The sequence below is a fragment of the Scyliorhinus canicula genome, chromosome 1, assembly GCF_902713615.1.
Source record: "Scyliorhinus canicula chromosome 1, sScyCan1.1, whole genome shotgun sequence".
In the NCBI taxonomy this organism is placed as follows: domain Eukaryota; kingdom Metazoa; phylum Chordata; class Chondrichthyes; order Carcharhiniformes; family Scyliorhinidae; genus Scyliorhinus; species Scyliorhinus canicula.
In genome coordinates, this window is record NC_052146.1 from 44,333,314 (window position 1) to 44,358,463 (window position 25,150).

Sequence of the window (25,150 nt, forward strand, 5' to 3'; positions counted from 1 at the left end):
GCTTGATTGCTCCCCCTGCCACAGCATTCAAACCCTCCACCACCAATGATCAGTCGCAGCCATGTGTATCATCTACAAGATGCACGACAGTAACTCATCAAGCTTCCTTCGACAACACCTTCCAAACCCATGACCACCACCATCTAGAAGGACAAGAGCAGCAGATACCTTGGAACCCCACTGCCTGGAGGTTCCCCTCCAAGTCACACATCACCCTGACTTGGAAATATATCGCTGTTCCTTCAGTGTCGCTGAGGCAACATCTTGGAACTCCCTCTCTACCAGCACATTGGGTGTACCTACACATCAAGGACTGCAGCGGTACAAGAAGGCAACTCGCCACCACCTTCTGAAGGATAACTTGGGATGGGCAGTAAATGCTAGCATAGCCAGCGATGCCCACATCCTGTAAATTAATTTTTAAAAATCATAAAAGAAGTTATTATAGTTGGCTTCTGCAAAAATGTTTCTGTGGATTTTTGGAGTTCAGCACGATGAAACATGTGACTGATATACCAATGTGTGATGCTACAAACCTTGAGTGTGTGCTCAGTAAGTAATTGACTGCCTATGGGGTGGAGAGACCAAGTTGGAAAGAGGCAGTATTTTCCACTTTTAGACCCTACTTTTTGTTGCAGCCATCTGTATGGGTTATCTGTATTGCCAATACATTTTTACAAATAATATTGGGCCAGAAATGGGTCTTATGTTATTTCATTGGAATTATGCATTAGCCATACTTGCTTGCCATTATTATTTTTTTTTAAAACGAACATCAATTTGTAGAGTAAAATAAATAAGGCATGAGTTCCAATTCGCCTCAAATTGCTCTGTTAGCCTTCTCAAAGCCTATCAAAATCTGTTCTCTTTGTGAGGCTCCCCATTGAACTTAATGATCATGACATTGCAGAAATTACATTCCCATTGCTGCCTTTTGAGAAAGTGATTAATATGGTGAAGGACATATAAATTGTGATTTATGATCCTCACGTGGTATTCAATCTTGGAGGCCCATAAAGGGACCTGTGAAGCTTTGGGAGCTTGCACCAGCAGGTAGCAAAGCGCTCTTAGCGGCTTATTAATTTTCTTTTCTCTGCCTTGGCAGTTTTGCTGTTTAAAAGTGGGTCAAGTAAGGGCGACCCTATGGCGAGGACCTGGGTTTGATTCCGGCCCTGGGTCACTATCCGTGTGGAGCTAGCATATTCTCTCCGTGTCTGCGTGGGTCTGACCCCCAGAACTAAAGATGTGCAGGGTAGGTGGATTGGCCACGCTAAACTGCCCCTTAATTTAAAAGAAAAGTGGGTCAATCATTCAAATACAAATTCGATAACTTTTTCCGAAAATCACATTCTGGGACACGGTCTATGTGGATAATTTGAGAGGTGATAAGTGCAGCATGTTTGGGAGAAAAGTTATGACTTTGAACCTATAATTTCCAAAACTTTCCACTACTGGGGTTCTTATCGTGTTAGCTCTGGGTCTGTATTAGACGAACTGATAAAGATTAATTGCTGTGATTGGTCAACAACTCTGTTATCATTATTTCAGTGCACTACCAAGATTAACCTTGATCTTTTTTCTAGCAGTTGCTGTTTTCATATGAAAGCACTGCACTGGTATACCCACTGGGATTTCACTGCTCCTGATAATGATGGATAGGACTGCTAGCTTTAGAGTTGATGGATCAAGAATGCTTGTGCATTTTTGACACCTACGCTCCCATTTACTCATTAACCTCTCCAGGACTAATACAACATTTCCCAAACACAACTGGATTATAATGCCCATTCTTTTTGCTCAGTTTTTAAAAATGTTCTTTTATTTTTGTCTGTTTTCTCTGTTTCTTAATTCACACTCTCTTACTCTTGTATTCCTGTTGCTATATTTAGCTTGACTCTAAATCTAACTATTTCCTTCTCGGTCTACCATTCTTTTTCTTCCGTGCATTCATTGGGGAGATATTTCATTGGTGTAAGCCCCCGGATACAACATTACATCGCTGCACCAATATCTGGTTAGCATTGTCTCTGTTTGCAGCACCAATTTGATGAGCAAAGAATTCCACTTGATGTTCGGTGTCAAACCTGCCATTGCAACAATTTGCTGCCCATTGTATTTTTGACACATTAATCTGGAATTCTAAGGAGGTTAGGTGACCACGATGTTCCGGTGTAATTTAAACTTGTGGCCCATGAGATTATTTTCCCTCTCTGTTTAGAACTTCCAAATATGTAACAGAAGAAGTCCCTCTGCCGTTACTGTGATGCAAGCAGCCAAGTTGTCCTGTGGATTTGTAGTGAGAAGAAAAAACAAACTTAATGACTGCCTCTTTGTCAAAGACCCTCTCATAAGGACCTAGATTTAAATTGTTTATGATGAATAGGTCTGGTACGTGGCACTCAACTTGGATATCTATTACATCAAATTGCCCTATGTGAATCCTTCCATTATACTGAAGGCAGATTTCCTTTTAGGTGAGAGGAGACTTTGACACTTGCTGCTGCTAGTAGATGTTACCCAAAGGCTAGTTTTTTTAAAGTTTCACTGGCTAGGCCAGCGTTTATTGCCCATCCTTGTTGCCCTTGAAGTTGATGGTGAGCTGCCTTCTTGAACCCTCCAGTCCCTGAGGTGTAGGTAACCCAGTGTTGTTATGGCAACATGCAGTTTATTCAGATGTACCACGATTCGGATGTCAGCAGTTAAACAAGACTTCTTGGAAGCTCTGCACATCAAAATCATGATTCTATTGAGTATGGTGTTTTTTGATGCTCCAATCAAGAGGATGATGCCAATGTAATTCCACATTTTAGGGTGTGTTGTGCTGCTGGTGAGAAGATCCAGATACCTGCGAGTAATGATTTAAATCTTGAGTTTGTTATTTGTTAACCAACCAGTGACTATTCTTTTGTGAAGGAAGGGAGATAGATAGGCAAGCTAGATCTCTTTGAGATTTAACAGGTTCTGAGATGGTGCGCTCTTTGGTGGCTGTGTAAGCAGGCAGGTCAGCAGTATTCCATGCTGCTGTTAATGGATTGACCAGCCAGGCCAGCCCACTAGTTCAACTTGGAGGAGCAGATCAGTTACTGGGAGCTGGGATTCTTTCAACTCCGTTCCAGGCAAAACCAGTGCATTTGCAGGTAGGTTATACTTTATCTGAATAAGTAACAAGAAGCTTACCAGTGCTTTGTTGTGCGGTTTTAACTGTTTAATGTCCATCAGTACCTTTGTGTACAATTTACGATCCACAAACTTTGGCTGTACCAACCTGTAGCTAAGTTTTCTTAACTTTGGTAAAGGGTGTCTCCCTATGGGTGAAGAAGATGCGCTTTGTGTTGGGCAAATAACAATTCTGCAGTTACTAATTTCTCAGATCAACTGTACCATTTAAAACATTTTTCATTTGTTCTTGGATACAATGTAGTTAGCCATACATCGTTGGCATGGTGTACAGAAAGCGTGGTTCATTGTATAAATCCGTAATTTTATAGAATAAACTTAATAGTTAAGATAAAATTAGTCACAGTTACTTTCACAATTCATTCTTAACGTGTACTGTTGTCCTAGTCTTCACAGATATTTGTTTGGAACATTAAATGCTTGTATCTAATCTTTACTATGTGTCTCTTCTACATCTTGTGATCAGGTTAATGAAAAGCAACAACATGACTTGCAGCTTCTGCACCTGAATCTTGAAAGTTCTCAGGAGTTGATCCAAAAGCAGGAGGAGAAAATTCTAGAACTTTGGTAAGCAGGAAGATGTGATCGTACTGTTTAAATGTTGCTGTCCTTTCACATGGCCCTGTCCAATTTTTATTTTGGCACAGTGTTGTAAATCCACACATCATGATCGTGCCTCTGTTGAAACCAGCACACCGTAGAGATTGAAAGTAGACAATACAACTGTGTCATATTACATAATGCATTCATTTACTCATTGACATATAAATATAAATTGAAACTTCACAAGCAGCAATTCTGCAATCAACAGATAAATAGTTATTTATTCTAAGAAATGGTGGCGCAGTGGGTAGCACTGCTGCCTACGGCACTGAGGACCCGGGTTCAATCCTGGCCATGGGTCACTGTCTATGTGGAGTTTTTTTTTAAACAAACCTTTTATTAAGGCATTTATGGTTAAAAACAACAAAAGATACCATTACAAATGTGAACATAATTCAGTTTGTAGCACCTCCCTCCATCGCTCACTGTTCCCGCCTAAGCTAAACAAAACAAACCTAACTCCGCCCCCCCCCCCCCCCCCCCCCCCCCCCCCCCCCCCCCCCCGGCTTATTGAACCTGCTAACAGTTTAGGGTATGGGTTAGCGACATGGCGGGGTTTCTCAGGTTTGAGAAAATTAAATTTAAATTTGCCCTGAGAGGATCAATGTTAAGGTTCATTCGGAGGTGGGAGCCGTTTATTGTCTTCTTCGGGGAAAACTAAACTGTCCTTGTGGAATTTGCACATTCTTCCCGCGTCCGCGTGGGTTTCACCTCCACAACCCAAATATGTGCAGGGTAGGTGGATTGGCCACACTAAATTGCCCCTCAATTGAAAAAAAATAATTGGGTACTTTAAATTTATTTTAATAAAATTATTCTAAGATGTTTAACCTGCATCTCTCAATGAGGCAACCATTTTGGGTGATGAACCTGATATTAGACTTATGAAAACACTGTTTTATAGTAAATTGCTGGGAGGTTTGTAAAAGTGGACTAGTATGACAAATATTTTCCTTCCACTCCGGGGAAAGGCACCCTGTATCCCATATGCATTTATAGTCATAATAAGTCTCCCATGTGAGACTTATGGGCCAGAGTTTAGAGAACACCAAAGTATATCATGGAGTTCGCCTGACCTACAACTTTTAATAGATTTTGATTATGAGGAGCACAAGGGCCCACTTTCCAGGTGTTATGCAACAGAGATCTTAAGTATTTTTGAACAAAACAATATTCTATGAATCCAGTTAACATTTTATAAACATACAGTAAACATCTTATCAACTACCAACACAAATACCTCCCAAAGATACAGTACTCTATAGGTAACCCTTATTAACTTTCCTAACAACATCCATAAGCCAAACACCTTTTTTCTACAAAACAGAAGGTTTGAATTCCTTATTGAAAACAGGTATTACATTGAAGTTATCAAGTGGTCTGGAGACATTCTTTAGCATGCAGAGAGAGAGACCAAAAATACACCTTTGTTTGAATGCAGCTCCCAACTGAAAACAAAACCAAAAAAACTCAGAGCCACAAAGCAACTTCCAGCTCAAAATGGAAGTAAAAGACAGAATCACAGCCCAGCTCCACCCACACAATTACATCACTGCAGCCATTTGATAAAACACACTTTTCTTAAAGGGACCCTCACATGGCAGAGACCTTGTAAACGGCTTTGCTGAAATCCATGTAAACTACATCAACTGCACTACCCTCATCTACACACTTCGTTACATGCTCAAAAAAATTCAATCAAATTCATAGGCATGACCTCCCTCTGACAAAGCCATGCTGACTATCCCTGATCAAACCTTGCTTCTCCAAGTGGAGATAGATTCTCTCCTTCAGAATCTTCACCAATAGTTTCCCTACCACTGACGTGAGACTCTCTGGTCTGTAGTTCCCTGGCTTGCCTCTATAACCTTTCCTAAATAGTGGGACCACATTTGCTGTTTTACAGTCCTCTGGCACCTGCCCCCTGGCCAGAGAGGAATAAAAAATTTGGGTCAGAGCCCTAGCAACTGCCTCCCTCGCCTCCCACAGCAGCCTGGACACAATTCAACCGGACGTGGAGATTTGTCCACTTTTAAGCCTGCCAATGCCTCCAATATTTTTTCACTCCCTATGACAGTTTGCTCAAGAACCTCACAATCTCTCTCCCTGAGTTCCATAACTACCTCCTCATTCTCTTGAGTAAAGACAGATGTGAAATATTTGTCCAAAACCCTACCAATGTCCTCTGGCTTCATCCACAGATTTCCCCCTTGGTCCGTAATGAGCCCTACTCTTTCCCTGGTTATCTGCTTCCCATTGATGTACTTACAGAATATCTTGGGATTGTCCCTACTTATGCCAGCCGGAGCTTTCTCATATCCTCTCTTTGCTCTCCTAATTGATTTCTTAAGTTCCATCCTGCCCTTTCTGTACTTCACTAATGCCCCTGCAGACTTGTTCCCCTTATATTTATTAAAAGCCTCTCTTTTCTTTCTCATCGTATCCTGAATGTCTCCGGTCAACCATGGTTCTCTGGATTTGTTATACCTTTCCGAGCAGGAACATATTGGGCCTGTACTCTTCCCATTTCATATGTAGATTTCCCCACAAGTAACTCTTTCCAGTCTACCTTGGCCAGATCATGCCTCATTTTGTTAAAATCTACTCTTTCCCCAATCCAAAACCTTCTTCTGCAACTTGTCTATTTCTTTGTCCATAACAAATTGAAATTAAACTGTTGTGGTTGCTATCACTAAAATGCTCTCTCCACCAACACATCAACCTTCTGGCTTCTTCCCCAGAATTCGGTCCAGCACTGCACCATCCATTGTTGGATCCTCTACATATTGAGCTAAGACGTTCTCCTGTATACATTTTAAGAACTCTACTTCATCCAAGCCCTTAACATGATGGCTATCCCAATTAATTTTGGGAAAGTTAAAATAACCTAATATAATTACTGTCTTATTATCTTTACACCCCTCCATGAGTTACGCACATAATAAGTGTTCGTAATAAGTGACACATTATTAGTGTCACAAGTAGGCTTACATTAACACTGCAATGAACTTGCTGTGAAAATCCCCAGTACACTGAGGGAAAATTCAGAATGTCCAATTCACCTAACAAACACATCTTTTGGGACTTGTGGGAGGAAACCGGAGCTCCCGGAGGAAACCCAGGCAGACACGGGAGAACGTGCAGAATCCGCACAGTGACCAAAGCCGGGAATCAAACCCGGGTCCCTGTGGCTGTGAAGCAATTGTGCTACCGTGTATTTGCTCCTCAATTTCCTGCTGACTATCTGGGTGTCTATAATAAACACCTAGCAACGTCGCTGTTCCTTTTTTATTCCTGAACTCTACCCACATAGCTTGATTTGATGCCCTCTCCAAGATACCATCTCTCCTTACTGCAGTAACTGACTCCTTAACTAATAATGCAATGCCCCCTCCTCTTTTACCCCCTCCTCTGCCTTGCCTGAATATTGTATATCCCGGGATCTTGAGCTGCCAATCCTGCCCCCTCACTCAACCATGGCTCTGTGATAGCTATTATAGCATAAGTACACGTGTCAATCATCTCCCTTAATTCATCTGTTGTATCTTTATTACTCCTGGCTTTAAAGTAGAGGCCATCCAGCCTCGTCTTGCTCCCTTGAAACTTATTACTGCTGTATTCCTTCTGACCTGATCGCTTTTCTATGTTATACTTTGTTGCTATTCTGCTATCAGTCTGCGTCCCCTCCCCCTGCCAAACTAGTTTAAACTCTTTCCAACGGCACTAGCAAACCTGCCAGAAAGGATGTTTTTGTGGTAGTGACTATATTCAGAGAGTTATCACCTTTTTAGTTGTGATAATGTCAATTCTTGTAAACCGGTTTTTAATTGGTTATCCTGTTGAATGGTTCTTAAAGCCATATTAGAGCAGAAATGAAGTATGAGTTTCAATTTGTTTCAGATTAGCTCCAGTGTTGTGGTTTGGAAGGGAAATTGAAACCACAAGCCAACTGCTCCTTTATATATCTGTGAAGGATTAGCTAGTTCCAGAATACCCAAGATGTTTATCTAATTAGCCATGCCATGTTAACCAGGTAAAGGTAAAGTTGCCATAGTCCCAGATGACCATGGGCTGCTTTCGCCTTTGAGGGGGAGAGCTGACATCACAACTTGATGTTGGACATTGTGACAGAGTTGGACATCACAACTTGGGCGGACTGCCTACATGGGAATTTGGAGATTTCCTGTCTGTTCCTATGTATGGTTCCATGTTCAACAAGTTGAAAGGTGATCTGATCAAGTTGTTTAAAATAATACAGGGATAAGAGTACATAATACAAATTATTCACTCTGATGTGCGAATACATAGTACAAATTATTTACTCTGATGTGTGAATACAGAACAAAGAGACATCGCCTTAAAATTGGAGCTGGGCCAGTTGGGAGTAAAATTTTGAATCATTTTTTCGTACGAAATAGTATCTGGAATTTTCTCTCTCTAAGAGGCTGTGGTTGATGCTGAGTTAATTGAAATTTTCAAGACCAGGAACAATAGATTTTTATTTGGTACGGTTAGAGGAATATGGTGGAAAAGTATAAGTGGAATTGAGTTACAGATCAACATAATTGAGTGGCTGAACAGGCTTGTGGGACTTACTGGCCTACGCTTAGAATAGAACTTACAGCGCAGAAGGAGGCCATTCAGCCCATCATTTCTGCACTGGCTCCCAAAAGAGCTCTCCAGCTAGACCCATTCCCCAGCCCAATCTCTGTAGCCCTTTTAATTAATCCCTTTCAAATATATATCCAGCTCTTTTGAAACCTGCCACAGAATTCGCCTTTCCCACTCTCCCAGGAAGCGCATTCCAAATTCCAACAACTCTGAGTAAAGAAGTTTCTCCTCATCTCCTAGCTCTCTTGCTGACCATCTTAAAATTGTGACCCCCTAGTCACTGACAGCCAACTAGTGGAAACAGAATATCCTTCTTTACCCTGTCAAAATTGTTCATAATTTTGAACACCTCCATATAATCTTCTCTGCTCCAGGGGGATCAAGCTCAATTTCTCCAATCTTTCCTTGTATCTAAAATTCCGCATTACTGCTGTCATTCTAATGAATCTCTACACCTTCTCCAGGGCTTTAACATCCTTCCTTAAGTAAGGGACCTAGAACTGAACACAATACTCCAAATGTGGTCTGACCAATGATTTGTAGAGGTGTAGCATCACTTCCTTGCTTTTATACTCTAAGCCTCTATTTATAAACCCAAGGGTCCTATAAGCCTTCTTAACAACTGTTCCAACTTGCCTGGCAACCTTCAGAGAATTATGCACTTGAACTCCAAGGTACCTCTGCTCCTTTACTCCCTCAAAGTTGCACCATTGAGCCTATATTATCTCCCATGTTTCTTCTATCAAAATTCATTACCTCACGTTTCACTGTATTGAAATTCATCGGCCAAGTGTCTGCCATTTGTCCAACTTATCAATGTCCCTCTTGAGTCGCTCAACATCATCCTCACAATTAACTATTTTCTCTAGCTTAGCCTAATATCATCTGTAAATTTAAAGATTTTGCCCTCAATACCCAACTCTTTTTAAAAAAAAAAAAAAATACCCAGTTCAATTTTTTTCCAATTGAAGGGCAATTTAGCATGGCCAATCCATCTACCCTGCATATCTTTGGGTTGTGGGGGTGAAACCCACGAAGACATTGGGAGAATGTGCTAACTCCACACAGACAGTGACCCAGAGCCGGGATTGAACCTGGGACCTCGGTGCCGTAAGGCAGAAGTGCTAACCACTGCGCCACTGTGCTGCAAACACCCACCTCTAAATGATTTTATAAATCAGGAAACGCAAGGGTTGCAACACTTGTGCCCTGGGGATCTCCACGTTCAACTCGGCTCCTGTCTGAGAAATGCCCATCTATACCGACCCTATGTTTCCTATCTCTTAACCAACTTCTAATCCATGCTGCCAAGGACCCATCAAACCCAAACATTTTTAATTCACTAACCAACCTGCCTAGTGACACCCTATCAAATGCTTTCTGAAAGTTTAAATATACAACATCCACGACACTACCCTCATGCTTCTATGTGTGCTACCTTAATAACAGCATTTTTCGTATGTCTATGTTTATAAGAGCATAGGATTTCGGAGCAGGATTAAGCCATTTGTTCCTTTGAGCCTGCTCAACCAATTAATTTGATCACGGCTGATCCAGTTGTGGTCTCAGCTCCATCTTCTTGTCGGCCCCCCTATAACCTCTGTATCAAATATCTGTGTAACTCAGCCTTGAATAGGTTTACAGACCCAGCCATCACTACTTTCTGGAGAAGAGAATTTCACAGACTAAGGACCTACTTGAGAGAGAAAAAATCCTCATCACTGTCTTCTTTTTAAACTATATCCCCCAGATTTAGTCTCCCCCACAAAAGGAAACCCCGCTGGGTATCCACCCTATCAAGTCCCCTCAAGATCTTGCATGTTTCAATAAGATCACGGGGAGATCTCGTTCTTATAAACTCCAATGATTATTGGCTCACCCTGTTCAACCTTCCTTCAGGGGATAATGCCAAGCACCATTCTGTCCTCAATTGCTATCCACACTTACACTTTCTAGCAGTGATCTCTGGACAGCAACTGGGAAAGGGAACCTGCTTTGATATTTTTCTTCTTGGATCCTGAAGCCAATTGTCCATTAAATCATTACATATTTATCAATTATAATTAAGGCATAACTAGTTTTTGTAATTTAAACTACCTACACAAGATAGTAGAAAATGCATTTCATGAGACAGCAGAGTGGTGCAGTGGTTAGCACTGCTGCCTCACGGCACTGAGGACCCGGGTTCGATCCCCGCCTCGGGTCACTATCCATGTGAGGTTTGCACATTTTCCTTGTGTCTGTGAGGGTCTCACCCTCACATCCCAAGAGGATGTGCAGGATAGGTGGATTGCCCCTCAATTGGAAAAAAATTGGGTACTGTAAATAAAAATAAGAAGAAAATATCTTTCAAACAATAAATGGGGAATGATTCTGGTTTACTTATTATGATGCATATTAGAACTTCCTGTCATGCAAGTGGGAAAACTGGTTTAATATTAGTATGTAAGACACTGAATGTTGGAGCAAATTGAAAACTTGAGATCAAGATACTACCAAATCCATGTGCTTCTGTCCTGATTTAACAATTCCAATTTGTATGTTCTGTGTAATGTTCCTCAAACAAAAATCAAGCTTAAAACCTGCCCCAGAATTGACAGCAGAATCACAAATCACATTTGCCTTTCAGCACCAATTGACTTTTTGAAGAATTGTGCAATATTAACATTTGAAAATTCAATAAAAGGGCTGTGAAAAGTTAATCACAAGGTCTTGCCATTGTTTCTGTTTGAAGTACATTTTTTTCTTTCTTATCTAAGTTCTAGTAGACTTCTCTCAGATTCCAACTCTATGACACAGAGCATGGATGGACAGAATGAGATAGAGGGACAAGAACGCAAAAATGATATGGTCATTAGAAAATGGAAAAAGGAGGCCAGCAAAGATTTCATGACCAACAAACAGAAAGAAGAAGCAATGAAGTCAATGCAGAACTTCAGTGATGAATTAATTTCAAATAATACCAAAGAGCACGGCTATTTATCGGCCACTGAAGTGGGCAACACTCTCAGAAATTATACCTCGTCTGAATGTGCAAATGCTCAAGCTTTCTTTCCCACTGACTTTGATCAGACTTCTAATGGAAATCTGGCATTCAAGAGGTATACTCTACAGACTAATGTTAATGATTCTAATAAAAAACCTACAAAATATGTTATACCAAAGCAAAGCTCCAAATCTACAGCTGCAAACAATTGCGTCTCACCTCAGGCAAGAGATGACAATTTGCAGCAAATGTCAAGGAAGCAGAGATGGAGATTTGAAGGATCGTCTGATATCAATACCACAGAATGTATGGAATCATATAATAATATAGCTTATGCAAACATTGATCATCGCAGTCCTTCCTGCAGCAGTTCTTGCAAAAGCAACTTAACCACAGTGGACAATCATTACACTCTTTGTTCAAAGCCAAGTGTAACTTCTATAATCTCATCAAGAGAAGCAACAAAGACTTCAGATAATCATAAAATGGAGGATAAATACAGTAATGAACAAAGTGATTGCAGAATTCGTGAAGACATGTCTCGACCTCATACCAAGAATGAAACCGACCAGGAGCCCGCAAGCTCTGAACAAGATTGGATGAAGATTTATCAGCCAGCTGTAGATGTAAAGGACTTGTGGTGGCTGTACCTAAATGATGGTTCAGGATCGTCCCGTGGGTTAGACAGTCCTACTAGTGTAGGAAAAAAGAGGTGCGGGAATGTCAGTTTTTAAAAAAATAAGTCTTAAGAATTAAAAGGGCAATTATCAATTGCAGAGAAATGGGGGATTAGATTTGTTTTGAATTTTGAACCCCAGTAGGATTCTGAAAGGCATCAGAAGTAGAAGTTTGCAGTCCAAATGTTTTGTATGTATTTTGGTTCTGTTCAATATGTACCACTTTTCTGTATTTGCTGATGCACTGTTTCATTCTCTATACATTAATTGGGTGGGAGAATGCTACAATTTGGAGTTTTTGAGTGCTCATTTTTTTAAAGATCAAGCATACTCATTCATGGCATACTTCTAGAAGGTTGTGAGCCCAAACTGCACTGTAGAGCCTTAAGCACATAATGACTTTTGCAAAGTACATTTGGGAAGCATTGGGTGAGGAAAAGATTGGGGTTGAAAGCCATTTCGCTCCATGTTTGAATGGCCTATTGATGGTGTCTAGGCTCGTACATCATCAGCGAGTATTAGGTATTCGAATAGTAGGTTCCTGTGTGGAGTTATACTCTATAATTTGTCACCACCTTTTCAGAGATAGTAAAAGAAAATTGGAGACCGAAAAATTGAAGCCAGTGCTTTTTTTTACAAGTTAGCTAGGGGACCCTGACCAAGCACTGTTTTGCTGATACCAATTTTTCCAGCTGGTTTTCAAGCTGCATTATTTCTCATTTTATGATTTGTGAGTTGATATATGAGAAATAGATAAAAACTCAATAGCTTTGAAACACTAACATCCTTTCTTCCTATACCATCTATAGTGAGGAAAGGCTGGAATTGAACACCTTTAGTCTGGAGTCACCACTACGTTCCATGAATTCCTCACCAGTCAGAGAAAGGTCACGGGCAAAGAGCAGCCTCCACGGTGACTCAGTTTCACCAGTGAGGCTGAGCACTAATGAGGACAGTGAAAGAGTGTCTGCTAATAATGTAAGTTGAAGGTTTATCACAAGAAGAGGAAACAATTATAACCAGAGTTTTTGCCGTCACTGGTATCCATAACCATTACTATGCAAATAAATTATTATTTCAAAGTACACTGTTGGTTAGCAATCCAATGGAATGGCAACCTTAGAAGGTCTATCTGGAAATCTGCAGAACAGTACTTCCTGAATGATTCATTATTATACAACAATGAGTCCATCCAACAAGGATCGGTTAATAAGCAAAAAAGAAAAGCACCTGCTAAAAAGGTGAAATGTTGGAAATGCTCATGAAAGTCGGGCAAAAGCAATGGACAGAAAAGTGGGATAATGCTTCGCGCGTAGACACTTTGCCAGAATATATGGCCGTGAATATCCTACTTTGTGCATCTGAAAAGGCCTTGCACTCTGTTGAATTTGACCTACATGTATACGTACTACATGTTAAAAGTAACTACTGAAAACATGGCTCCTGGAGGCATTTTTCAAACTTTGTTAAACAGGAGGGTGGTGTGAGGGGACGCCCCAGATAATTATTTTTATTTTGTCAAACCTTTCAGTGATCATTTATAGTAGCTAAATTTCTATTGGAATCCTTGTATTTCAGAAACCTGACAGTTATCCGTGCCAAGCTAGCAAGCTATTTACTCTCACGTGTTGTGCACTTTATTTTTGTTCGAGCAAACCGTATCGATTATTGCAAATTAATTTGAAATGAAATGAAATGAAAATGGCTTATTGTCACAAGTAGGCTTCAAATGAAGTTACTGTGAAAAGCTCCTAGTCGCCACATTCCGGCGTCTGTTCGGGGAGGCTGGTACAGGAAATTGCATTTGTTATGCACGATACCTTCTAAGAGCTACTGGATAATATACCTTTGTGTTAATGCAATTTAATGAGCCTTGTCAAATTCTCTAAAGAGTTACCGAGACGGCTGTTCACCAACGACTAAACTGCAACGTCTTCTGGCTGAATCCCGACAGATGGTCGCGAGCCTGGAGCGTAGCACTCAGCTTCCCCTTGGCTTATCATCCGGTGCTAACAGCAATAGCACCGCAAGGGTAAGTGGGGTTGCACAAAATTATTTCTTACTTTCAAAGATAAATGGAGAAACCGATCTCCGACGCGGTACTTCTTGTGCAAAAAAGAGCCATAGGTGAATTAGCATCTACACTGCAGAAATTATAAACAACTTCATGAGTTGAAGTATAAGAATTAGTGTGTTGTATGATGTGTGTGTGTATATACACATGTATAAAATGGTGTCCATCCCCCTTGGATGCTTTTTGCCTTAAATTGGACCATAAATATATTTTGCTCCTGTGGAATTGCAAGATCATTCAGATGTCACAGTGTGCACAGATAGTGATGAGTTACTTTACATCAGCCTGTCAAGCTCTCGCCACGACAGTTTCCGACAGTTTCCCTGGTCAGGGATCAGACCTGTTCCAGAGAGAGTGAAAATTTGCAAGGCATAATTTTCCAGATTAGCCACCAAGCCATGCGTCAAATCATGGAGAAAGTGTTTCTGATGGAACATTTCAATTTACTGCCTTGGGTAACAATCGCCAGCCAGGTTGAAAAGGAAAACAATCTGGAGGTGAGTATTTAAGCCCTCAGCCACCTGACATGCTTGGAAAGACCTCTGCCCCCAACACTGCTGCAATAATCTAGCCAAATATAACCGGATATGGACCTCAAATGTCTCAAACTTGCATGTTTTATGCAGTCTTCAAAATAGAAGTACCTTTGTGCCTTCAGAAAGATTGTGTAAGTCCTTTGTACAAAATAAAAAGGAAATTTGATGTAAAATCAAATGTTAAATTGCCTGTACATTTTACTTCTTCATTTTAAAAGATGAGAAATGCGGCATTGTGAGAACATTGACTAAATGATTTAGCTGTGACAATTTGACTATCTTGTCTTGGTCGAAGAAGGATAAGAAGGATTCTGTACAAAACTGTGGTGTGAGGGGGTGTAAAGAGAGGGGAGCGGGGAGGGAAGAGATGCGGGAAGCAGGATGTTCACAGTTTAGAGAATCCTGAACCCTTGACCCAGGAGTTTATTTTGAAGGATAAATTACAGACTTGAACCGTGATGTAGTAAATACCGAATTGCTCAAATATGACCAATTTATCTAACTATTTGAGTTTAACATCTTTGTAATTTGCTGAAAAGAGAAACATGTACACCAAACAACTCAGTGATTGGCTGATCGAATCAATCAGCATGTTCCTTTGTTGGTTCACAATAGGCAAACTGCAGGCCGCACTCAACCAGGCCACGATTGCAAAACCCAAAATATCTACGATTAGATGTGACTCCCCAATTGGACAGCACTTGCTGAACAATCCTGAGTGCACTCATAACTAAACTAACAACCAATCTAATAATCAGTCAAACTCGTAACATGGCTCACTGGAAGTGACGTACATTCATATACAGGATTACATTCTCTGAAAACAAAAGGAATATGTTCAAGCCTTGCGCCTTTTTTGGGAGGTTAGGGAGTCTTTAGTTCCCTATTGATTTCTCCGTGTCAACACCTCAGCTCGTCAGAGTCGACTTTAGGGCAGCACCTTAGCATGGTGGTTAGCATAAATGCTTCACAGCTCCAGGGTCCCAGGTTCGATTCCCGGCTGGGTCACTGTCTGTGCGGAGTCTGCACGTCCTCCCCGTGTGTGCGTGGGTTTCCTCCGGGTGCTCCGGTTTCCTCCCACAGTCCAAAGATGTGCGGGTTAGGTGGATTGGCCATGCTAAATTGCCCGTAGTGTCCTAAAAAGTAAGGTTATGGGGGGGGTTGTTGGGTTACGGGTATAGGGTGGATACGTGGGTTTGAGTAGGGTGATCATTGCTCGGCACAACATCGAGGGCCGAAGGGCCTGTTCTGTGCTGTACTGTTCTATGTTCTATGACTTGCCAACCCATCAGCACCCTTTTCTCCTGTAGTATAAATTTTTTTGATCATTGATATTTGGCATTCTTGTGTTTGTTCTGATGCGTATAAGATGAAAAGTTTTGGCAACAAGTCTCTCTTTTCAGCAATATGCAAGGTGTGTACCATTAAGTGACTATCTTATTTATTTATACAACAATTGTAATTACATTAGACAGTTGTTTGAAGGAAGGAAATGGGAACCTAAACCAATTTGACCTACATTACTTACTGTAACCTCGTCACTTTCTAAACACAATCTGTGAGGTAAATCTTTGTAAGCTACTTTTAGTGGGCAGCACAGTAGGTAGTAGCACTGTTGCTTCACAGCTCCAGGGTCCCAGATTCGATTCCCAGCTTGGGTCACTGTCTGTGTGGAGTCTGCACATTCTCCCTGTGTCTGCGTAGGTTTTCTCCGGGTGTTCCGGTTTTCTCCCACAAGTCCCAAAAGACGTGCTTGTTAGGTGAATTGAACATTCTGAATTCTCCCTGCGTGTACCCGAACAGGCGCCTGAATGTGGCGACTAGGGGCCTTTTGCAGTGATGTCATTGCAGTGTTATTGTAAGCCTACTTGTGACAATTAAGATTATTTATTATATTTATTATTTCAGTGTGACTACTTTTTTAAAAAATGTTTTTATTCTCCTTTTTCACATTTTCTCCCAAATTTACACCTACCAACGATAAACAATAATCAGTAATGAATGCAATGTCAATCCCATATCAATGACAACAATCCCTAGTGTGACTTCTTTTAATCTACTTTAGGAAGATTGCATTTGATAAATGAAAATGGTTTTGCCTTTTTGCACCTTTGCCTATTTTCATTGTTACAGAGCTGGTTTATTTGACCCATGGGATTTAGAGTGACATGTGGTTTAAAATGTTTTGATTCTAAAGCTTTAGCTAAATGAGGACTTAATAATAGTATAATAATCTTTATTATTGTCACAAGTAGACTTACATTAACACTGCAATGAAGTTACTGTGAAAATCGTCTAGTCGCCACAGTCCGGTGCCTGTTTGGGTACACGGAGGGAGAATTCAAAATATCCAATTCACCTAACAAACATGTCTTTCAGGATTTGTGGGAGGAAACCAGAGCACCCGGAGGAAACCCATGCAGACACTGAGAGAACGTGCAGACTCCACACAGACAGTGACTCAGGCAGGGAATCGAACCCGGGTCTCTGGTGCTGTGAAGCAACAGTGCTACCCACTGCGCCGCCGTTTAGGACTTACTGGAGTGGTAAACCGTTTGTAAAGGTTGAATGGAAAACAGTTCATTACTAATTAATGGAACCTGAAATCAGTAATTTTATTTATAAATGAATGAAATCCACTCTACTGCTCGCCTCTAAACTCTGCAATTCTTGTGTGAACTCCGAGGGAAAAATATTGTAAATTTATAGCAAGATCAATGTGATATCCGTTTCCCATCTGTCATCACAAGAAATGGATTGAGGCTATATTGTGAAGAACAGTAAGTAACCTTTAGGGGGCTGATCAGTGTTTAAACTCCACTGGAGCCTCTGTTTCTGGGGTTTGTAATTATTACATTTGGCTTGAAGAAAAATTCTTAGTTTTCACAAAATAGATATCACCATCAAGGTGACATTTATTGTTTTTTCCTAGTTGCCTCGCCAACTGAATGGCTTGCGAGGTAACTCCAGAAAGCATTCAGAATCAAACATTGGGTGCGATTTTATGGAAATGAAACCGAGTCCCGTGTCAGGCGTGTTTAGCTGGGTGTTGCCCGGCTGAAGGTACCGAGAAAGACCCCACTAAGTGTGCCCAAAATGGGACTTTGTTTTGCGGGGGAGGGGGCTTTAATCGTGCCCCACATTTCCAGTTATATTTATTCCATGCCTTTCAATTAACTATGATGTGGAGATGCCGGCGTTGGACTGGGGTGAGCACAGTAAGAAGTCTTACAACACCAGGTTAAAGTCCAACAAGTTTGTTTCAAACACGAGCTTTCGGAGCACGGCTCACCTGAAGAAGGAGCCGTGCTCCGAAAGCTCGTGTTTGAAACAAACCTGTTGGACTTTAACCTGGTGTTGTAAGACTTCTTACTGTTTCAATTAACTAACATTGAAGATACGTTTTGATGCCTCTTGTATTGGAAAGTGAATTGTTCAATAAATCAATACAATTTATTTTTGAGAAAATATCATCACCCTATTTAAAATTATTTAGCACAAATTTAGACTAATATCACCAGCAGCTGTTGGTATATTGTTGTTAATTGCTAAATGACATTGAGCTTTTTATTTAGCGGAACAGGTAGTTTGGGTGATTTTATCATTGCTGATTTAATTAGCTCAGATTCCAGTTTTGTGGTCAGCATTGGTTTAGAAGTCACCTGTCGCACTTCACAAATCTTTTAGACTTTTTTGAGTTAATTATGAGCGGGATCTGGGTGGCACGGTTAGCAATGCTGCCTCACGTGGCCGAGGATCCGGGTTCGATCCTGCCTCCGGGTCACTGTCCGTGTGGAGTTTGCTCATTCTCCCCGTGTCTGTATGGGTCTCGCCCCCATAACCATAAAGATGTGCAGGCTAGGTAGATTGGCCAAGCTAAAATGCCCCTTAATTGGAAACATTTTTAAAAAACTATGCACCATCTACCGACTGTACACACCACTGGAATATTCTGGTCCTATGCCAGTGCACATGTTTCCGGGCGATGAAGGGCGCAGTCATCGTGAAATCCAGTTGACAACAGTGGGGTTGGTAGATCCCGCTGGCGGGCCACATCCGCCGCTGAGAAACACGCAGCTGGTTGGTCGGTAAATCCCGCCCTATATTGGTAGATGAGCAATCCAGTATCTTAGCCTTGAATTATTAAAAAAGCATTTGACAAGTTCCTTACGTGAGACTTGTAAAGAAGAATGAAGGCCACCTCAATTCATGTAGTGAAATCCAACCTTCACTCCACTGTTAATACAGCACAATAGCTTGAGATGGGACACTTTCTTGAGTGGGGAGTAAAACCTATTACCCGACACTTGTGACTGTTTAATATTATTTCATTACATTTATTTTTTTAAAGTGTCAGAATCACAAGATTATGAGAAAATAACTATCTGGTTAAGGGCAGATTTCAGGTCAGGTTGCACCATTCAATGTAAATTTGGATCCAAATTTAAAACTTTTCTTTTTATTTTTTTAATATAAATTTAGAGTACCCAATTATTTTTTTCCAATTTTAGGGGCAATTTAGCATGGCCAATCTTCTAACCTGCACACTTTTGGGTTGTGGGGGTGAAACCTACGCAAACGCGGGGAGAATGTGCAAACTCCACACAGATTTAAAACTTTTCTGACTAAATAATAATGGTACAATAATTCTTTTGCAGGATGGTTGTTCGCTCTAATATTGGAGAAAATCAGTTCACTAAATTATACTCCTGCGTGACCAGGTAAAATGACAGACATTTGCAAAGTGGAATGAATGCTGTGACAAGACCCTTAGACTGCAATGGAAGGAACATTAAATTGCCAGTATCCGTGATGATTACACTTAATATTTACCAATGGACCAGATTCTGATGTGTTTTAGGGTGCAGATATGAAAATTGCAAATAAATACATGGAAACAATTGTTATTTGTGTGCAATGATAACTATAGTAATGGCATTTGTAGACATTTAAGTTTAATGTCAAAATCCCAGTGCTGATCAGATTAACAGCATTTGTACTGAAACTAGACACGGGGGAAAACATTCATGTTTGAAATAATGTTTTAGAGTAGAATCATATTATTGCTATAAACTGAGGTTGTTGTTTACAATCTAGCAAATATATTTTTGTCAATGTTTGTGTAATCTGCTTCAATGATTACTTGATTGTAAAAAGATTTGGGGGACTAAACGAACGCCTGAATGAAGGACTGATGTACTATGGACTTGTTGCCTGAGGGAGTCACTGTTTTTTTAAATGATTGCGTCCATATTTGACAGAGCAGGTTCAATAAGAAGTCAGTAGGAAGTTGTTAGAGCCATTTTAGTCAGCCACCATCCTTACTAGTGAATGAATATCAAAATAAATGCAAGTCTTAGGGCAGCATGGTGGCACAATGGTTAGCGCTGCTGATTCAGCGTTGAGGACCCGGGTTGATCCTGGCCCTGGGTCACTGTCCAGGTGGAGTTGGTACGTTTCCCCTGTGTTTGCTTGGGTCTCACCCCACAACCCAAAGATGCGCAGTCTAGGTGATTGGCAACACTAAATTGCCCCTTAAAGGGGAAAAAAAATTGGGTACTGTAAATTTATTTTTTATAAAAGTGAATAAATAATGGTTTTAAATCTGAATGATGGAATGATTCCACAAGATCAATTTGTGGCAAATGCACCCCTCCAATTCCAGTCCAATTTACCAGACTCTGAATTTATAGATATGAAATTTGTCCCAATGCCTATAACTACATTTCCAGTTGAATGAAAAAATAAAAATCGCTTATTGTCACGAGTAGGCTTCAATTAAGTTCCAGTGAAAAGCCCCTAGTCGCCACATTCCAGCGCCTGTTCGGGGAGGCTGGTACGGGAATCGAACCGTGCTGCTGGCCTGCTTTAAAAGCCAGCGATTTAGCCCAGTGAGCTAAACCAACCCAGTTAAGTTGTTCAATGATTTGCAATTTTATGTATACATTCCAATTGTTGTGCCAACTTATCACAGTGTTTACAATGATGAATGGGAGAGGAAATATTATTGCTATCCTTCCTCCTTGATCTAACATGCTTCTGGCTAGGACTCATTAATTGCAGGCAGAATTCCAATAAAATTAAAGGCTGAAAATCCACTGGGAGGAAATCTAGCTTCACCATTGGCTTGAACAAATCAGCTGGTTAAACTGCTCTTTCAAAATTGTCAGCATCTACCTTCCCCAAGGAGCATGTGCGATTGCAATCGCTGCAGCAGAAAAACACTCTACCAGTGAACTATCAACATGTCGAGGAAATTGGCGGCACAGCTCCAGGGTCCTAGGTTCCATTCCCACCTTGGGTCACTGTCTGTCCGGAGTCTGCACGTTCTCCCCCTGTCTGCGTGGCTTTCCTCCGGGTGCTCCGGTTTCCTCCCACAGTCCAAAAAAGGGGTGCAGGTCAGGTCGATTGGCCATACTAAATTTCCCTTGGTGTCCAAAAACGGTTAGGTGGGGGTAGGTGGGGCTTAAATTGGGTGCTCTTTCCAACGGCCAGTGCAGACTCAATGCGCTGAATAGTCTCCTTCTGAACTGTATATTCTATGATTTTCCTGATCTTTTGTGTTGCTGAGATTGCCCCAGTAGATGAGTCTTACTGCGGTGTAGGTGATGCCTTTAAAAAGGTTGTTCCTGATTTTCTAGATCTGTTGGTTTTGCGTACTGCAGTTAATCTACAAGCCTGCGTAGAGTGTGAATTTGTGTAAGCACCAGTCTTGTTCCCTAAACAGCTTTTTTAAGTTCTTCTCTTAAACCTATAAATCAAAAAGGCTCATTCCTGGACATTATCTTTTCAAGCCTCTGGATTTTATTATTGCAGCATAAACATGAATCCTTTTCTGATGCATAACTTACTGAAAGTATATCAAGGATAGACTGATTCAGAAAGACAGTACATTTGGGCCATTGATCATGTCAACTAATGAAAATCATTATTGCATAGCACTAAACATTTTGTATGCAAAAGACTATATTGGATGTTTGCTGTTAACAATCTATTGAAAATGTAAATGATCCATAGGTAAGATTTACTCCGCTGTAATTACTTCACCTCCCTCCCTCCCTTTATTTCTGTTGATCCTGAAAGTGATCTCACTCGAGGGCAATTAAGGATGAGCAATAAATGCTGTTTTTTTTTGCCGGGGTGCCCATATCTCACAAAGCAATAAAAGAAAAATAACTTGTATTGAGAGAGAGTTTTGCATGAGAAAGTAAGAGCAAAGAATTACCTTTCAAGGCTGCTCTGCCATTCAGTTAAATGGCTGATTTTCTACCTGAATTCCACTTCTCACCTTATCCCCGCATCCCTTGATTCTCTTGATGTTTAAAAATCTGTCTATCTCTGTCTTGAATATACCTGACAACAGCTCTCCAGGGGTTGGGATATCCAAAGATTCACAGCAGGAACATTCCTCTATCTTCACCTTAAATGGCCGACACCATATCCTAAGACTTTGACCTCTTGTTCTAGACTCTCCACCCTGGCTGGCAGGCCTCTCAATACCCCATCCAGGTAGCTGAGAAAATGAGAAGGCACGTCTGCGAAGGGTAAAGCCTGACTCTCATTACAACGTGTTCATCTGTATACACATTCCAGCAGGACTCCTGGTCAGTGATCAGGAGTGGTGTTTGAGCCAGTTATTATTCTTTTTCTTCTTCCCTCACTCTTGCATCAAGGTCACTTGTCCTGATCGGATCCTATCACTGTTCTGGCTGAGATCAGAAATTGAACACATGCCAGGGGATTGATGGGGTTCATTCCTGGTCCATATATCTCAGAGCCAAACTGAATTATCAACAGCTTTAATTTCCCTTTTGTCTGATATTTTTAAAGGGTGCTTCAAAATATGTGTGCTTTATTTTTCATTTCATCTTCATGCAAATAACATTGTTAAATTTGTATAAATTATAAGAATATTTGTGTTTATTTTTGACATGAAGATATTACTGTAGTTCCATGATGGAATGACTAAAGCACACCATTAGTTTTTTATTAATTCAAGAGTTGTGGGTGTCATTGGCTAGGCCACCATTCATTGCCATCCCTAATTGCCCTTGAGAAGGTGCTGATGAGTTGCAGCCTTAAACCCCTGCAGTTGATGGAGTTGCATGACTACATAGCTCAATTGCTTCTTACTACTGTTAATGATTTATGTAAATCTGTTTAAAGATATTTGTGGTTCTCAAACTGTAAAGGTTTCTTAGCTCCTGCAATCATGATGAGATGGACTATTTAATTCTGAGACAGTAGTGTCATTAACTAATGCAGTAAGTTGACATTCTTTTGAAGGAACAGGAGCCTTGATGATGGAATATTCCAGTTTAAATCCCAGCCTTAACTAACATTCATGCTATGCATCCCTTGTATAGACAAGTGCTATTGATTCTCTGCTAGAATGCAGTCTGGACCAACTTGAGATGACGAAACACTTCACCATATGAGAGGGGTTAACTGCAAAAAGATCTGCACTTCAACCAGCCTCACTCAACTAATTGTGCCTCCTTTTAGATTGATGCTGCCAACTGTAACTTGGACTACCCAGAGGCACTTGAAGTGAGAGGGTAATAGTGGGGATGCAATGTGAAGACATGTATAGAACAACAGAAAAGTATTATCAATGGTTCTTAATATTTATTAACATAATTCAGATTTTGTAATTTTGTATCTTTTTTATTGCCACTTCGCCATTAAATGCAAGTGTAATGTAAATACCAGTGAAATAAATTTTGATATTTATTTATAATTTTTTTATAAACCTTGCAGTATATGCTTTTCCACTGTCATAATAGATCAACCTGTTGAATTAGTTGGCTGAAAGGCTTCTGAAATCTGTTTGTATATTTAACTGGCTCATTTGGAGCACTAATAATAGTTTTGTACATGCATTTATTTACATTAAAATTCATACAAGTACCATTTTGTTGTTCATGTCAACTAGATCCATACTACGGTGTAAATGAGTCTGTGATGTATTTGCCTATTTAGAAGCGCTGCTGTTCAAATCTATTTGTGATGGAGTTCGGATAAAAAGGCCTGAGCAACATTTTCATTGTGATCGTGGAATATTTTGACAGTCTTGGAAAAGTAAAACTTGATTTCAGTGTTTCCTTTCGTTTTTGAGAAACTGAATGTGTATTCGGAAATATTAGCTATCATGATATGCAGACATGCACATAATGAGATACAGACAGGCAGCTAATGAACACAGAGAACAGGACATAACCAATCAGCAGGCAGAACACTTGGGGGTGGTTTCCCACTATAAAAGGCACGAGGCACTCACACCCCGCCTCTTTCCACAAGGGACATCTACAGAGTGAGTCCGGTGTATATATCATGTAACGCATACAGCACGTGGCGAAGAGCTAGTCTAGTTCAGTCAGAGAGATCACACTTAGGTTAGCAGAGAGTCGAACTCACAGAGAACTGAGCTAACTGTGTGACAGGTTCAATAAATGAAATTGAACTAACTTCAAGGTCTGGAGTCTATGTCAGTCATAGCTGCATCCATTTGCAGCCCGTGTTATCTCAGTGTGCTTATCACGACATGGTACCAGTAGACTGCTATCCTGAGGTGGTTTACCTCAATCTGTTCCGTGACGACCAACAAATGCATCCTGGCACCATGGAGAAGATCCAGCCTCCTTAACTGCTGCGGACCTCCGGCAATCTCAGTGCCAACTGCCGGACTTTCAAGCAAAGGTTTCTGCTTTACATCGAAGCCTCAGACCTCGAGGGTGCGTCTGATACAAGAAAGATTGCGCTTCTCCTCTCAACTGCAGGGGATTAAGCCACCCAAATTTTTAACTCGTTTAACGTCACCGAAGGGCAGGACAAGACAAAGTTTCAGACCATCCTGGACAAGTTTGATGGTCATTGCGAAATGGACACCAATGAAATCTTAGCGCTATATATTTCAACAACGCCTATAAGATAAAGACAAATCTTTCAACTCCTTCCTAACTAATCTCCGTCTACTAGCGCTAACCTGCAACTTTGGTGATATTGCTGACTCCATGATCAGGGACCAAATAGTTTTTGGCGTTCACTCTGATCCTCTGAGAGAGCAGCTTTTAAAAATCAAGCATATGACCCTGTCAGTCGCGATTGTAACGTGTACAGTGCATGACCACGCCAAAAATTGGTATTCCCAATACAAATCGGCTGAAACTGAGAAACTTGCCTCCCACGAGGCAGAGCGTGTGCAGGCCATTTCCCAGATGCCTCGCCTCAGCCTTGATGAAAGCGGCCATTTTGCGCACTCTTCCCGGAGCCCCACACATGCGCAATGTGAATGGGACAACGAAGCAGCCGATCACCACACTGCGCAGGTGCGAACGTTTGCCGACTGTGCATGTGCGACGACACGTGGGGCGCAACAACGTCATGACGTGACTGAACTGTGGCACTGCCCACTTAAAGAAACACTGCCCTGCAAGAGGCAGGCGATGTTTAAATTGCGGGAAGCCTGGACACTATGCAGCCTTGT

General features: G+C 41.0%; 1 protein-coding gene and 1 long non-coding RNA gene across 6 annotated transcripts in view; one reads left to right on the forward strand and one right to left on the reverse strand.

Moving 5' to 3' along the window:
* ccdc62 (coiled-coil domain containing 62) overlaps positions 1-23,764 on the forward strand; it is an 86,852-nt gene extending 63,088 nt beyond the window's left edge. For 4 of the 5 annotated variants that reach the window (XM_038790182.1, XM_038790191.1, XM_038790174.1 and 1 more), the window contains 5 exons: positions 3,644-3,744; positions 11,151-12,089; positions 12,864-13,032; positions 13,946-14,086; positions 19,323-23,764. In XM_038790182.1, coding sequence (XP_038646110.1) covers positions 3,644-3,744; positions 11,151-12,089; positions 12,864-13,032; positions 13,946-14,086; positions 19,323-19,340 — 1,368 coding nt within the window. In that variant the 3' untranslated portion in view covers positions 19,341-23,764. The remainder of the gene's footprint in view (positions 1-3,643; positions 3,745-11,150; positions 12,090-12,863; positions 13,033-13,945; positions 14,087-19,322) is intronic. The other variant, XM_038790209.1, reaches the window with a different exon arrangement.
* The window catches only part of LOC119962231, a 74,297-nt gene continuing 52,899 nt past the window's right edge, over positions 3,753-25,150 (reverse strand). The window contains exon 3 of the long non-coding RNA XR_005459832.1: positions 3,753-3,855. This is a non-coding gene — a long non-coding RNA (uncharacterized LOC119962231). The remainder of the gene's footprint in view (positions 3,856-25,150) is intronic.